The sequence below is a fragment of the Dromaius novaehollandiae genome, chromosome 14 (assembly GCF_036370855.1).
Source record: "Dromaius novaehollandiae isolate bDroNov1 chromosome 14, bDroNov1.hap1, whole genome shotgun sequence".
Classification (NCBI taxonomy): Eukaryota; Metazoa; Chordata; class Aves; order Casuariiformes; family Dromaiidae; genus Dromaius; species Dromaius novaehollandiae.
Window position 1 is genome coordinate 8,764,782 of NC_088111.1, and position 16,983 is coordinate 8,781,764.

Consider the following 16,983-nt stretch of genomic DNA (forward strand, 5'->3'; position numbering starts at 1 on the left):
GGCAATACCATTGAAAGACACAAAAACTGCTACAGGATTTTGGTACATTTCTCTCTCTTACGTACTCTAAAAGCATTTCTGTGGTCCAGTTTTGCTAACCACAATCTTTGGCATTGGGTGATGAACCTATTTTTTGCAGGACAAGACATCACTGACTTGCACTATGGGATAGAGCTAAAAACGTTCAGGGGACACAACCACACAATAATTTAGGTTTGTAAGGACCTCTGGAGGTTGTCTGGCCCAGCCTCTCATCTCCCTGGACAGAGCCAAAGGACTGGTTGTACACGCAAACGTCTAGTCCACAGTATATGAGAGAGAAAATTTATGTGGCAAAATCTTGAAGATTTTTAAACTCAGCATATTAATACTTCCCTTTAAGTAACAGTGTCTCAGAATGCTGCTTGGGCTCAGTGACCTCTGGTTGCTTATGTCAAGGTGTATTTGGGCTAGTTCCTTCCTTTTACCTATGTTCCTTTAACACATATATATTACACCACTTTTCCTACTCCTCCATCATACTACAATGCAGTGGAAAGGGAAATTCATATAATTCAATAATAATTTTTACCTGGCTTCTTCTTAGTTCTTTCTCTTTCATCATTGAAGAATTATATCCAGTCTCCTTCCATAAATCAGAAAGAGATATTTCTTTAAAGAAAGCCCCTTGTATATCTGTGATTGATGAAGAAAAATCTCTAGATGCAGCTATCTAAAAAGAGGAAGAGGCAAATACCTGACATTTTAGAATTGATGTTTAGATTTAGAGGACTTGTCCTTCTTTCAATTCGGTGTAACATTTCTCTTAAGACAATAAAGGAAAAACATGTCTGTATTAAAAATGCTGAGGAACTAAGCAAGAGAAAGCCTTCAAAGCGTATTTGGTGTTCAGAAAAAATGCAAGGACTATTAACCACTGAGCTAAACCCCACGTCTCAATGACAATACTTTAGATCATGCTCTGCGTCATTGTGCTCCTGCGCAAACAGACAGAACTTGCTACACACTGGAGTTTATAATTACCTTCCTGAGGATCCCTTGGTGTTGTGCAGGTGATAAGTCAGATGAGTACTGGGATGTTGTGCCTCGAATAACCTGAGAAAGCTCCTTTGGGTCCATGCTGTAGAATGACTGGGTGCTAATTCCAGCTACCAATGCACCCATTTGACTAACATTATAAAATGATAAAACCTAGAGAGAGAACAGGGCAGACAGACAGAAAGTTTTCTGATCTGTGAATAGCAGATGTATTTAAAAGCAAAAGTTAAAAAATAAATCAAAACTATTAATGTGGAACATCTAATATATTTCTTGCCTAGGGATGCACTTCTCTCAAATTTCTTTTAATTCTGACAAGACTGTCCAGGGAACAAATGGGACAATTTTCCCAGAGGCTCCTTCTTTGCAACTTCAGAGAGGAGCCTGATTCCTTCCACTGCAGTATATTTGAATATATAGTCTGGGATCTCTGAGCATGCAAATTCTGCTGCAAAGGGCAGTGATACAGACAAAATAATAAATACAACTGCCAACTGCAAATTGTCATTCTCTCTGTTGCTAGAGAATTATGTTGGGATTACAGTCTTGGATGCTTTTATTTGATTTGAACAGAATTTTTATTTCACTAACAATATTAAGAAAGTCCCATACTGGCACAAACTTTTCAAAATCTATAGTTATCATTGAGAAAAAGTCATCTCACTTTTAAAAATCAAACATAGGAAAGTTATATCAGACATACCTTTTCATAAGAGAGGTATTTACTGGCTAAAATCATAACTTGGCTTTTTGCCCATCCGGAGACTTGGTTTAATGTTGAAATAGCGTTATGCACCGCTTCAGGTGACAAAGATTCCAGCTGACTTGAAGTCAGTCCGACCACGGCATCCGACAGAGATCCGAGCGTATCATTCAATGTCTGGTTTTGCATGGCAATATTCAGGAGCTGAGCCTTAAGCTGAAGTGAATAAAAAAAGGTAGACAGGAAATAAAAATCTGCCAAGAACCAATCTCCATTATCACCCCAAACTTCAACTGGAGTTTTTGGAATAGGCGTTGGCAAGCATACAGCAACCACACACTTCATAAAAATTTGAAAGAAGAACCACAGTTGTCAAAAGAGTATGGAATGTGAGGAAACAGAACAATAAAAAGAACAAGTAGCTGTAAAAGCCAAAAATGGGCTTTTATTGTTGGGATTATATACTCAAGAACTATTTCCATTTATTTCTTAGATCCCAGGAATTTTTCACTCTTTTCTTTCTGAATCCGAGAAGGAAGTCCCTCCTTCTCTGTGTTCAGGACTAGGTCAGGCAAGAGGAATGAGCATTGTACCCACCTTCTGAACTTCAGCCTGGAAACCTCTCAGTTGGTTGCATTTAATCATTTGATGAAGTAAAGCCCGGGCCACAGTGGCATCCATCTGTTCCATGTCATCGTAAAAGCAAACCAATAAACCCAGCCTACACAGAAGAAATACATTAGCTATCTTCTGAAATGACTGATGTCACTCTCAGGAAAGTGAACTACAGTATGACATACCCTATTTCTGCTCAAAACCTCTGGGTCATTTCTGTTTGTGACTAATGCCTTAAGCTGCAATCTTTAAAGCTCCACATGGCCTGAGATTCGGTTATGAGAGTAATGCCCTGTACTCTACATTCAATTAAACTCTACCCAAAATGCTTTTGCTGTCAGCATTTAAGTCTTCCCGATTCCATCTGCCCACGGCAGGCTCTTCGCGGCTGCCGGACTCTCCTGCCCTTGGCAGGACTGGGAGCACAGTCTCCACTCTGGAAAGCACAAAGGCCTATTAAGAAGTCTCGAGAAGTGGCTTGCTGAATTCTTATCTGCATTCACTGGATGATTTAAACTCTGCTTTAAATGCTGCTTGAATTCACTTGTGTGCCGGAGCAGCGGCTGAGCATTGCACAGCTTCTCGTCAGCGTTCAGGTTTAACCAAAGCCTGCCGTATCTCGCATCAAACACGGCTGCTTACCCAAGGCACAGCCAGTTACACGACCGGCCGCTGGGTGGGTGTATCTGGATTATACAACACAACCATTCCAGCCCGGTTAGGAGAAAACCCACCAGGGCTCTCGGCCTCAGTGGTGCCAGCAGAGTCCCGACTGTGGCGCCCAGATGTGAACGAGACCAGCAGCAGACAACGCTGCAGCACTGTCATAAACTCGTTAAACACCTGCAGTGCAGGCAGGCTCAGCCTTTAGTTCCTCTAGTCCCTCAGCAACAGCCTGCTTACTGCTCTAAGGAAACACTGCTTCAGCAGCCCATCAGAATTCATGGGACTTCATCAAACACACACACAAATCAAAGAAATATCCGTAACTGCAATTTTATAACAAATAATTACCATCTGATGCATTATCGCATAGCCACCAAGAGCTCTTCATCTCCTTTGGGATTAGCAGCAATGAATAATATTACTTCATAAAAGTAAAAGTGCATTTAAATCATCAGTATGCTTAAAATGAGTAATATAAAATAAGTGCGTTGTAAAAATGGAATATATTAAGGATTATGGAGCATGACATTTCTCTCATTTGTAAGAATCTGGCACCTCTCATGAGCGGTAAAATCATTTTTAAGATTTCTGACATTGAAATTTAGAGTGTGGGCATAATTCTTCTCTCACTCACATCACCAAAAATCAGCAATGCTTAAGGAAGTCAGTGAGTTACACCGCAGTAATGACAGGAGCTCTGAAGCCATAAAGCATGTTCTCCATCAGTTTAAAACTCCAAGGTATTCCCCAAGGAGACTAGAAATAACTTCAGATAGTGGTGTCTTGGGACTAAATACATACATTTATATGACAGTGTAAATGTAAATGTAGACCACAGCACTTTCTTGCAGATGGCTCGCACCTACTGCATATTTATGAATAAGAGCAGTTTATTTTATTTTTTTATTGTTGTTAAAGCAAGTTCAGTGCTGATTTGACAGCGCTGAAAACGCAGTTTCCTGTTTACACACGGAGCAGCCACAAGCGCTCCGCTGTGGCTCGTCTCCACCCGGCAGGACTATGCATGAAGGGGGCAGCAGGAGCGGCTTTTTACTGCTTCGCTTCTTGACCTTCCTGGTGACACAGACGTCAGTCGAACACCACTTGCAGCCCCGGTCAGCGCGAGATAAGGTTTTCTCCTTAAATCCTAACAGTGACACGATTTCCACAAAACAGCTCCACCTTCAGCGATTCAGACAGTCAAGGTGGCTTCTGTCCTGCCATCCCAATCTGTCTTACTGCACCCACTGCGCCTCCCTTGCCCCTTGTGCCCGTTTCTCGTAGCCGGCAGCGAGGCTCGGGCTGCAAGCGCAGTCAGACGGCTGCGAGGGTCGGGAAGCGCCTTCTGCTGCTGCGCCCAACCAGCCTCTCCTCCTTCCCCAGAGAAGCAATCCCCTCGCTAACACTACAGACAGCTCTGCCGGGGAGCAGGAGACTGGGCATCAGCTAATGAGGTGGACCTCCAAGAATCCATAAAGTAGCAACAATTCTTCATTGCTTCTAACCAGGGGTGGATTGCCATCTAGATTTTTCTGCTGGAAGGAAAAAACTATGCCCCATCAACAGTCTCGTCAGCTATTTATCACTTACGCCCTCTCTTTTCACCAGACTTGTTTGTTCTCTCCATACACAGCCAGAAAAAGAGAGGAGTCTTGCCTGTAGATAGTGGAAGAGTTTCTCATATCAAATCCCGACGAGTTTATTCTTTCTAGGAAAGCTTGTGCGAGGTCTGGTGCGATATCATACACCGTATCCAACTGCTTCGTTGCGTTGTCATAGCTAATGAACAGTCTTATCTATTTAGCACAAACAAAATCACGTGTCAGGATTATGGAACTATTACATCCATTAAAATATATGTTTCACACTACAAATTATTTGACTCCATGTTATAGTGAAAAGAACACGATAAATGTGCATAATACAGAATTTTTGAGGGCAAAGTTGAGTAAGTGACTCCCTGTCAAACTTTCAAATAATTTGAGGGTCTTCTATCATGGGTCCCTGTCCTTCTTACAGTACATGTCACAGAAGTCTGATACAGATAAATAATTGCATATCACTTTTGAATTATAAAAAGAGAAGAATATTTGGTTAACAATTGATTTGGATACACTTTATATTTAAGTAATTAAAAACACCTACTTTTCTCTTTCATGTTTAAATTTGCACTTGCGTTCATACTGTTTGAATCTCACATCACTTGACAATGATATATCCAACCACATTTTGCTACTTACTTCCTTGAGACTAATTTTCAGAATTTCTTCTAAAGGGAGATGGACCATGTATCTTCCCAAAATCCATAAGTTTTCTGCACTGACCCAAGAAGTTGACTCATTGAACTCTGTTTTGTACAAATAAATACTCACGACAATGTTAAGAACATCATTATTTTTCAAACATATTGTACCCAGTACATTATTATTCACAAATAATCAAAAAAAATCTGAAAATCAGAAAAACCCTGAACACACAGAGTAGGTTAACTCCATTAGCCAGTTTTTAGCACCACATTTTTTATAAGTCTAAACTTTTTTAATGAAAATTAACTAGTCTTTCAAATGTCTAAAATTTTCTCATATGAAAATGATTAAACTTTTATATTGTTTAATTAAAAAAAAGTATGGGATGGGAGAAATTAAACCAATTGTATTCAATATGGAGGAGTATTTTTTAATTCAGTTTTCCTCATCACATATATTATTTAATAACACCAGGAAGCCATACTACTTCATAACACTTTATATATCTTAGGTACTATTATTGGTGATATCACTTATTTCAGGAATATGCAGTACTAATAATGGAGAAAATTAAAAATCAGTCATATAGCTATATGGAAAAAGGTTGGCAAAAATATAAAATACTGCCTAACAATTAAAAATGTCATTCATTTAGCAACACTCTCACAAGGATTCTGACGTACTTTACATAAAATCAAGATCCAAACACCCCTGAGAAAAAAATATTTCATGGACTAGGCAGGTAATCTGAGCCACAAAGACTTTGTTTTCTCCAGAGCATCATAACTTGGATGCTCAACACGATGATACCTCTGAACAATTCAACAGCACTGATCACTCACAACTCTATTAAAATAATATCAGTAATGCATTTTGCAGAGTTTTCAGCCTCTGAAAAAAGCAGCCTACAAATATCAGAAACTGAAGAAGCCTATTCAGTAACTGGTTTTGGAAAACACAGCCCTAAGTGCCTGAGCTGAGACGACACAGCACTCCCAGCAGAAATGTCTGTCAGGCCCCTGTCCTCTTAAGTGACGTTACCTCACGTTACCAGGAGGAATAAGAGAGTGGAAGGAGGCAATAGAAGAGAAAAACAAAAACTATTACAATTTAAAGATGTTGACTGTGGCATTTAGGAGAAGAGTAGACTTGCAGTTATCAACCCTAGTAACTGTGCTTCCCCAGAGCTGCTTTGTTCTTTACAAATGAGGTATAAAATTCAACATTTACAGCCTCCTGTTGTCGCAAAGGCCACCAGCCCGCTTCACCTCCGAATACGCTGGCATTTTTAATACGAAACACGTGAGAACTGGCCAAGCGACAAAGACGTTTCTTGAAAGCTGTGACTCCCAGACCCCAAAATGACATGTCTTCTCTCGCCGACCCGCGCGGCCCCGCACCGACGGGACAGCCCTCTGCACCCCGGGCACGGCGACCAGCTCCCCGACACCGGAGCCAGCAGCAGCGCTCCGAAGGCAGCCTCAGAAGCACCACGGATACCAGGATGGATTTATCGTATCTGCCCTGCCCTGCCGCCGAAGCAGCAACCAGGACACAAAAGAGGCATGGTGGCTTTCAGCCCCTCCTTAGCTGGGTGCTCTTTTACAAATTGAGGGTTTCAGGCACAAAGCAGGATGTCTGATAACGTGAATTCTTCCCAGCACTGCCGTGTATCAGGCAAGTCCTGCATCTTTGCGTCTCCATCTATGAACGGGCATTAATAGCGGTGTTGTGAACTTCGCCCCTAAGACTTTACAGACTGGTGTTTCGAAATGGCAGCGGTCCCAGGAGCCACATTTTGCTCCGCAGAAGCGAGTGGGCACTTTGCCTTTCATTTCCAGGAGAAGAGGAGGAAGAAAAACATCTAAAAGCCTAAGACGCTCCGACAGCAGTGCTGCCGGGATGCTCGCTGAAAGCCCCTCGCCGCTGTGACGTGTCCGTGCCGCTGCTGCGTTACAGCCCCCTCGTGGAGCCTGCCCGACAGTGTCCCAGCTGTGGCACAGCTGCCCGGGACGCACGTTAACAAGGCGAACACGAAAAAATACATAATATTGGAGGAGGTAACATTAATTCACTTTTTTATCATCTTGTCGCTTTTCTGAGTGAGTCGTCGCCGTGTACAATAGAACTTTCACACTTCCTGCATTTTTTGTTCTATTTTTTGAGCAGTATATTGGCTCAGGTCTTCCAAAGTAGATCTATTTTTCTAGCCTGAATAGGAGTTCAGAAATGAACAACACACCTGTGCAGAGTGCCTGACAACTGCGCCCTGTTAAAGTCTTAGAAAAAGGACTTGGATAGAGAGAACTTGTGCATAGCTCTGTGCAGAAGAGCGGTGGTGAAGAACAAGCATCATAAGAAAACCATTTGTTGTGGACAATAAACATATTATGTTTACTGTAGTTTGGAGCAAAGTAAGGTAGTATTCAAGACAACTGCTTATAAAACAGCCCTCTCTTAAACGGGGAAATTATTCAATACAACGGACAGACCTTTTGCTGACTGCTTTTCTGTTACTACGCGTAAGCAAGGAGGAAAGACCTTGTCTGTATATAACATACCACTGGCGTTATAGGATTTTTGTAGAATCTGCTTCATCCAGCCATACAGAGCTTTCTGTGTATTTGCCGAAGTTTTGTCGTACAGGTCCTTGAATACTGTTGACCTAAGTGATACAATGGCATATGAATCCACTAATGAGTAAACTTTCTCTTAAAATGATACACATGGACAAATATTTTAGAAACAGCAATATATAAACAGAAAATTACATCTGCAAAATAGGTACAGAGAGCATATAGTAAATGCCTTTTACAAGCATATATAAGCAGTAAATGCTACAAATTACTGTGTTGACTGGAAAATAAATGGCTTACAAGTTTCTGAACGCATCCTCCTGCAGGTCTTTTGGGAGGCTCCCGACGACACCAGGTTGGAGGTAGCGCACTGCTGACACACGCAGCACCTGGCTCAGGATGTCCACACACTCCATAGCACTCAAAGCCAGGAAACATTTTTCCAGTGTTATAAGGAACAAGGTCCTGTTCACTCCTGGGCTTTGAAAAACCTTCTCTCTGATCTTGTCCAAATCAAGAATAATATGTCCCATTTCCTGCAAGCAACAGTTAAAAGAATGTCTCTCTGATTAATTCAATATATTGTTCATTTTGAAGCCTGACAAAAAGCACTGTACAAACAATATGGTACTATTCTGAAGAAGAGGAGCTGCAAAATATCGTCTGCTTGCATTACTTAAGATAATCCCTTTCTGCTGTTGGCCAGAGGCCAGCTTGAATCTTTTAACAAAATCAAAATGAAAAGCAGAAAAGGTATCAAAATGGCTGAAGTTATACTGTGCGCTCTCATGAAAGATTTAGATCCTTGGAAAAATGAAAGGGCTGTGGAATAGAATGGGTATTATTTCATATATAATTTAATACATAGACATCTCTGGAAGAGACTTTTTCCCATGCAGTATTTTTTGCAGCCATTCCTGCAAACATCCCCTCTAGAAGGCTGGGCAACAGCAAAGGCACAAACCAAAGGCATAAAGCCACCCTGGCTGCGGATGGATTACTGGGCTGTTCTCCACCTCACAGGTCGACGTGCCCACGACAGCACGCTCAGGGCTGGTAGCTCCAGGCCTGGTGACTTGTTACTCTGGTATAATCCATCCTGGAAGGACTTGGGAATACCACGTGGGAAGGGGGAGCTCCCAACTCAGACAGGGCACTCACAGCAGGCTGCGATCCCGGCCCTGCAAGGGCGAGCCCCTCCGTGCAGCACCCCGACGTTGCAGGGACCCCACACATTTAAGACAGATCACCCAGAACCTACCACTGGGGCAAGCAAATGCTGTTACGCTGCCTCTCCTCCAAATTGCCTAATGATTTGCTTGCATGTTCCCACCCCTAATCAAAAAGATATTTAATTTCACCTTCTTTAGTCAGCTTGGTTCCCTCTCCAGCCGTTGAGGAGAAGCAGGTACGCCCACGGAACAGCTGGTCCTACCTGCCTTAGGCGTCCGTGTAGGACAGGCAAACCGCTCTCTGGAGACATGTCTCTCCCCAACAATTACAACAATTACAAACTATTACAACAATTACAAAGGAAATCCAGATGACTGGCCAAGAGTAGGCACCAAACTTTTAGACAAGTCTAGAGTTAGATGAAACAAGTTAGATGAAATAAGCCCAACCTAAAGGGAGGGGATGCTGGAATCGAATCCATGCCAGCAACGTACCAGCGCGCAACGTGCCCTGCGAGCCCCTCAGCCTGGCCCGCTCCCGGTTATCCAAACCTCTGAGAGCAGCTGTTTTGCACAATGCAAAGTGACTTACCAGGCGGTCCTTTCTGCTGTTGAAGAGATATTTCATTGCAGTTTGAAACTGCCGCTGATCAAGCTGTTGAAATTCGGACAGTAGTTGCCTGGGCTGGTACAAAAGGTTCTTCAGGTAACTTTTTATGGACATCTGAAGTATAGAAAAACAAATATAATATACGTAGAACTCACGGCATTCTACAGGGAGGCATCTTTTACTCCCTGAGTATCTCCGTTTAAGGAGCAAAGTGCTAAGCTTCCTGTGCTGCCTATGTTGTCAATGACTAGAACAACTATACTCAACACAAATAGTAAACAAAAATAATCTCAATTTAATGCTGAAAGATAAAAATTTTGAAATCCTATTCCTGGCTTCATGAGCAGGTCCCATTTAACAGAAATTCCTCAGTTTCTCCCTGCATAAAAGCAAGAATAATGCTTTTCTGCTTCACAGTAGAGCTGTGAAAACAAACTTTAAAAAATGCTCTAAAAATCATGTACAGTGTCCATATTATTATTACCTAGAAAAAGGAAAGAAACATGAAATTAGATGGGACAAAAAGTCTGTACCAAGTCATAAGCTGAAAATAGGCTCTCTCACATCAAACTGCATTGCCCGTTAACAATCTAGTGCCTGTTTTGAGACTCTGAGGGGAATTATAACCCTGGAACAGAAAGCAAGAGTAGGCACTGTGAGGCTCATTAGCACCAGACCGTAGTAAAATCCCCACGAATTCCCAACAGAACTATTTCAGACTTGGTCTGGAATTTGAGTTGCACTGAATCGTGGCTGTCTTTGCTTAGTCTGCATTGCAACCAACAAATATTAACACAGTTAGGTTCTGCAAAACCCTGGCTGTCTGGGGAGTCCATGACTGACTACAGTCATAAAGTGTTAATAAAACTGATCTGTATAAGTGAACTTTAAAGACATCAAGAGCCAATGGGCAGAGATGGTGTTAGTCTCGCGTAGGTTTAGAAGAGCTGAGACAATAAATGGCCCTGGGGAATTGGATTCAAACACTTTGGAAGTGCATGACCATGGGCTTCTGGGGAGTGCTGAAACCCAAATTGGACATTTGACGTTTTCCTCCGTCAGTATGTGTGCAGCCGGGGAGGTGGGAGGGATTCAGGGTTTCATCAGCAGGCTACAGCTCCACTTAAACCAACGGAGTTGTGGGATTTGGTTCATGGCCGTCATAGTGACAGTGGATAATGAACATCGACCATTTCCTACGTCACTCCCACACAGACGTTTACAAAACCAGTTCAGAGGAGCCATAAAAGGCGGAAGCATTTTCTAGGATACCCTAAAGCCTCCCACTCCATCAGAAGCAATGCAAACTACAGCCATGGTCATCGTTTGGGAGAAACTTGCCATTTTATGGAAAATGGCATGTGTATACACTCAATTCAGACACACACACGGAGCCTGAAAACTAGTTTTTCCTTTCCATCAGAGGAGAAGCAAAAGGGTCTCTTTTCTTATTATTTAGTCTTTGTATACTGCTGCAAGCTTAGAAAAAAAAGGGACCGTTCCTATTTCATAATTAGCTGCTATGTTATAAAGGCCTATTAGTTATCTCTATTACTGACCATCTACTTTTGGCTATAGAGATAGGTCGTCTTTTTCATTCTCTTTTTTAATAAGAATTCTGATGTATTTTAAATGGTACGAACCTGTAAGCTGCTAAGATTAAACGTAACTTCTTGGGCATGAAAATATGCCATGACTTTTGTAAGCATATCTGCTGTCCAGACATTAGAACTGCAATGGAAAACAGGAGCAAAAATGCCAGTAAAATAATACAACATGTAAAATAGTACACTATAAGACAAAATAAGAATACAAGAAGCACTGTTACTAACACCATAATGACACAAGTATTCAGCTTTTTGTCCTAACCAGATTAATTGCCAATTGATTTAATGCAATGAAAATAAGTGGGTCAATGAGGAACAGAACTGATTAACTGTGGTTTTCTAGTTCAAACTCCACATCACAATAATCTCAGTTTTCCAACGTGTCACCATTAGTACCACCTCCAGCTGTGAGACGAGCTGTGCTGTGGCTAGTCCAGCGCTATATATGTGCTTCCTAGCACCCCATCATGCCTTTCATGACCTGCACGGAGAGTGTGCAGTGACTAATTTCTGCTGCCTTTCCCTCAGCAGTGTTTCTTCTTTACCCAGCCATTGATTTTCTCAAAATATGTAGGAATGGAACTGCCTCTGAGGCTTGTACTCCTCTTTCAAATTTAGACAAAATCAGCAAATAATTCAGAAGAGTTATTAGGAGCTGGAGGAGAAGGGACGGATGGGGGATGGAGCAGGACTGAAAGCCAAAGATGGTCAGAAAGCTGGAACTACCCCTCATTTCCTTAAGAAGCCTTTCTAAAACATATGAACAAAGTTAATTATCAAAGCTTGTGAAAACTGTAGCTTGTATTTATTCTTAGCTTCATTCTGTGTGTATTTTTTGCATTATCACAAAAAACAGTTTATTCCTATTAAAGAGGACATGCTTCCCACAGTAGATCGAAATCAGAGTAATCACATGTGCCAATTTCATTCTATCCATAATGTTCCAGCACTGTGGAAATGGAACAGGTCAGATCTGAAGTGCAAGATAATACTGAAAATTAAGATGGAAAGAGTAATACGTTACCTCTGAAAATGAAGTATATCAAGGAGAGCTACGCATGAAAAAATGAACAGAAAGAGTTATTGTGAGATACTGAGTTTTAATTCCTTTTAGAAACATAAGTAGGAACGATTTTGTACATTACCATTCAGATATTTTCCAGTTATTACTTCCTCCTAATGAACAAAAATGATAAGTATAGGTAATAACCCAGGTAGTTTTAGATTATATTATAAAATGATATTAAAGAGAACAAATAGAAATACTAACCACAGCTTTGTGTAATAATGGAGGCAAACCTGTAAAAGATAACCCTGTTAATGAAACTGATTTAACGTTTTACCATCAAAAAGTGTTATACAAAAATATATATAGTATTCAGTGACCAAAGCAATACGTACACAGATTTAATTTAATACTGTTTGGATTAAATGTCTTTACAGAAAAAAACAGTGAAAATAAAAGGCTATTAAACAATAAACAATGTTTGCCAAATTCTTTGCTGGCATAGCTCCATGAAGGCATGGGAGCAGAGAACACGGCCCTAGTCACTTACTATCTAGTATCTATCCGTATCTATTTTACTACACATAGCTTTTTCAGTCCACACAAATTGTATCCCTCATACAAGATTTCTGATCTTACCTTCAGAGTTCTGACCGTGTGTAATCTCAGCATGATTCATTAATATCAATAAGAACCATATCTTCAAAACACCGGACATTTCTTCTAGAGTTTATTAGAATCAGAAGATATTTGGATCGAAAAGGAAAAGAAAAAGAACAAAGTCAAAAGGCAATATCCACCCAAAACTTGCATAGCTATAAATCAGAGACAGACTAAGCTGCCGAGTACAGACTAAGATCAGAATGATCTAAGGATGCTTGCTCCCAACTTTTTCATTTAGATCGTTTTTCCAAGATAGAGATATATTTTAGGCAAATAGAAGCCCACTAAGTGTGCATGTGCCGCCAGGCTTCTTTCCCTTTCACCAAGTAGCTCTTTTAACTTTCCTTCTAGTAGCACCGTTCATTTGCTAAGCCATCGTCCAACTAAACATGATTTAAAAGCAATTTAGTTAAAAAAAAAATTAAACACAGATAAAATAAACAAGAAACAGGCAGAGGGGGTGAAAAAGGAAATAGCAGAGAAACACCAAACAAACCCTAAGCCTTTTCTCGCACGTTACGTTGCCTGCACGTGCAGAATGGGTCGGGAGCCTCCCGTCCGCAGGGAGCCCCCCGAAGCGCAGCCCCCGGGGGGGGGGCCCGGCCGCCTTGCTCGCCCCGCTGCAGCGCACAGGGCCCCAGGAAGGGGCGCGAAGGGGCACTCCTGGCCCTGGTGCTGCCGTCTGCAGAGAAGGGAAGAAACATCCTTGTGCCGAGAGAAAGGAGCACGTGGGAAATGGTGCTCAAAACCATGCCGCTTCATTTACGCCGACCCGAGGGCCGGTCTTGGTACTTTGAGAAGAACACCATCAATTTTTCCCCGTCAGCTGGGACCTAGCTCCTACGCACTTTAGTAGCTTTTGCTGCCCTGTGCTCTGCAGCACAAAGATCACCGAGGGACAAACAGCCGAAGGGCAGCGGTGGGACATCCAGAGCTACTGCAACGCATACTGCATCCATTTACCAGAGAGGTGATTTTCTGCCTCAGGACCCTCAGCTTGGCACTCGGCCCAGCAACGAGGGTCACCATCGCCCCAGGTAAAACAGCACATTTATCTGAGATGTTTGAGGATGCCCTGCTCTACAGACTGCAGCTTTTCGCATTGAGATTAGTCCGTAACAAATGACACAGCAGGCCTTGTCAGCAAACCTTGCTCTGAGCCCTGTGTTAGGCTTTCTCTCCCTTTCCTTCATTTGAAGGGCTTATCTGCAGCCACATTTAATTTCTTTTGGTTGCTGAACTCGGATCCATTCTCTTTTCTTTTATTTTTCTCTCTACAATGGGAGTGACTCAAACTGGTACATGATGAAAAATTTAAGCATTAGCCTTTAAGAAGTTACTGCCTCTGCCCTGTTCTTGCACGCACTGAAACCCTTTTCAGCTGTTCTTTTGGGAGCGCCACAGTACATGTCCCCCATTCAGACGTATCTGGTTTCTTAGACAATGAACTTTTTTGTGTTTGTTTCTGCCTTTGCCCTATTAATTTTGCGGTAAGGTCTGATTACTCTGCACAGCTTAAATCATACCACCAAAGTCAATCCGGATTTGTTTATTCCAACTCATTCACTTTGATCAGGGAATGTATTTTAATTAAAGCATACTAAATTGACACATAAGGAGATTAAATGCTAAGGAAACTGGTGTTTTGTCCTGACCAACAGCAACAGGCAATCAGCAGGTGCAGAAGAAATCTGCTGCGAAATAGCCCTGCTGGGTAAGACAATTTGCAGGATGAAGTACTTCCCTTTGCTAGTGAAACTAGCCTATTTGCAAAAGCTCACAGGAGCTTTTCGGCAATGCCCAGGGGCCCTGGGGCTCTGCAGATCCCACCGAGCAGTCCCCCAGGAGCCTGCCCAGCCCCACGGCTGCAAGCGCTGCGGTCAGACCTCCGAGCCCTCCTTCGCAGGGTAGTTTGGCCATGGGGAGCTCCCGGGCTGCCCTCTCCGCTTGCTCCCCAAACACACACTTTTCCCCTGTACAGAAATCCTAGACTCCGTATCACTCGCTTCTTCGAGCCAGCCAGCGCCTTATCTGAAGCCTGATAAGCAGAAAGCTAACCTCATAACCAGGAGTTTGCTGATAACCCCACGCGCTGCTGCTGCCCGTCCTCCCCTCGCGGCCAGGCTCTCCGCAGTGGGGGAGCCCTCGGGGGGCTCGGGCTGGAAAAGGGGGGGAAGAGAAGAGGTGCCGGCCCTCGGGGCATCCGCGGGGACAGCCAGGGCCCCACGGCACCTTACCTGCCTCGGCGCGCGCCTGCTTCCCGGTGCTCTGCGAGCGGGGCGGCTCTGCCAGGGACCCCGGCGCAGGGGGCAGGCGCTGGGACCAGCACCGCCTCGCGGGCTGCCCGCCGGCACCCAGCCTCCGGCCCCCAGCCTCCGGCCCCCAGCCTCCGGCCCCCAGCCTCCGGCCAGCAGCAGGGCGAGCTTCCTCTGCCGGGGGCAGCGGCCAGGGGCTCCCAGGGCAGCAGAAGACAGGGCCCCTGTCGGGATGAGGGAGCTCAGCGAGCTGCGCGGGGGCACCAGCAGGGCCAGCCCTGCTCTCCGGGCCCCCCGCGCCGAGCCCTGGCACGCGGCCCCCCGGCTTCCTAGAGCAGAAGAGGAACTAACTGTACCTGGGGTCACCCTGCCAAAGGGGGCTGCGGTTTCGGGGAGACGAAGCTCTTCCAACTTTGCGTTGAAAGTTTCCGACTAAACCAGGCCCTTGCACAGCATCTCTCTCCCGCGATGCAACATATCCAGTGCCACCTCGACAGAACAGAGAGTTTAGTTACTCTCCAGGGCAAAACACCGCGTGTTAGCGAGATCACCGAGACGTGACTTACGCGCTGCCACCCCCAGCAGGACAGGGACGGCAGACCCAAAGCAAGCACTTGGCCCCTTGGATGGTATCTTAAATTATCCCAGGTTATTTAATCAACTGTTGGACTCGAGAGTTTCTTCCCCGGGGCTGTCTAAGCAGACATAACTGCACACAAATACATGCCCAAAGACTTGAAAGGGAAAGAAGCCCCTTTTCTGTCACCACTGGCCATGCTGCTCCTCTTCCTTCGCAAGGGCTCTGCTCCTAGAAATGCCAGTGCAGGTACCGTCCCTCGGGGCCACTTTGCACATCCAACAGGCCTAAGCAGATGTTTTGAGGACAGGAGCCAGACACACAAAATACTTCTAGTTTCACTTAAAATACAGCAAGGAAATCAGCAGCTGGGCACATTTTTTACCTGGACTATTACATTACAGGACAAAGCTACTATGCTGTAAACATTTGTACTTTCTGCTGCGAGACTGTGCACATAATTGTCATATTATATAAAGGAAAGAAAGACAAAAATAGCATAGAATATTAAAACCATAATGCCAATGTTTTGATTAATAGCTATTCCTGTAAGATATGTGGTCCCTTTAACTTACTTTCACTAAACTGTGCATCATCCTAATAACCGAAAGATAACATGACTAGAGAAGCCTATGTTTGATAACGGGCCTGGAGGGTTTCCCATGAAAGCCACCACGGGAGGAAGGGCCACCCGGCAGGACTCCCCACGCTGCGTGTCCTGCAGAAACAGGGGCACTGCCGAGGGCCTCCTGAAGACAAACATGCTCTTCTGCAGGATTAGGCCCAGGGGTATTTCGTACAAACACAGTCCCTTAAATTTAGCTTTATTCTGTTCACAGCTTTGCTCTGTTATTGCTCACGTTTTGTTAAGTGTTTCAATTCCTCACCTCAAGTGTAAGAACACTTGCTTAAACACAGGCAACAAAACACAAAATTGTAAGAATTATTGACAGTGCACCTTCTGACCCAAAAGCTCTCAAAGCTATTACAAACCAAATGACAGGATTTGAAAGATATGAAAGACGTGAAATGCATAGTCTCTTGTGCGATTTGAAACTGTGGGAGTTATATCTTTAAATACCTTTGAAGAACTTTGTCAATACATATTTGCTACATGAAGCTAAATCCATTACACATTAAGAACCATGTTTTCCCATTACTAGGCAGGTACAAATGAAGGTAGCAAACCAAAAATTGATGGGTGCACTCCAAAAGATACATACCTCATTTTTTCCAATGGTAAATCTGA

The 16,983-nt window shown here is 43.5% G+C and overlaps 1 protein-coding gene across 1 annotated transcript in view; it reads right to left on the minus strand.

Moving 5' to 3' along the window:
* Positions 1 to 16,418, minus strand: part of OTOA (otoancorin) — a 37,735-nt gene extending 21,317 nt beyond the window's left edge. Inside the window, exons 1-15 of the mRNA XM_026116256.2 lie at positions 15,514 to 16,418; positions 12,879 to 12,962; positions 12,504 to 12,532; positions 12,379 to 12,409; positions 12,258 to 12,285; positions 11,270 to 11,357; positions 9,609 to 9,740; positions 8,145 to 8,380; positions 7,830 to 7,933; positions 5,263 to 5,369; positions 4,679 to 4,818; positions 2,339 to 2,462; positions 1,742 to 1,957; positions 1,024 to 1,191; positions 572 to 712 (exon numbers count right to left, since the gene is read on the minus strand). Of these exons, the coding sequence (XP_025972041.2) occupies positions 572 to 712; positions 1,024 to 1,191; positions 1,742 to 1,957; positions 2,339 to 2,462; positions 4,679 to 4,818; positions 5,263 to 5,369; positions 7,830 to 7,933; positions 8,145 to 8,380; positions 9,609 to 9,740; positions 11,270 to 11,357; positions 12,258 to 12,285; positions 12,379 to 12,409; positions 12,504 to 12,532; positions 12,879 to 12,957 (1,623 nt within the window). The 5' untranslated portion in view covers positions 12,958 to 12,962; positions 15,514 to 16,418. The remainder of the gene's footprint in view (positions 1 to 571; positions 713 to 1,023; positions 1,192 to 1,741; positions 1,958 to 2,338; positions 2,463 to 4,678; positions 4,819 to 5,262; positions 5,370 to 7,829; positions 7,934 to 8,144; positions 8,381 to 9,608; positions 9,741 to 11,269; positions 11,358 to 12,257; positions 12,286 to 12,378; positions 12,410 to 12,503; positions 12,533 to 12,878; positions 12,963 to 15,513) is intronic.
* Between the last annotated feature and the right edge of the window lie 565 nt (positions 16,419 to 16,983).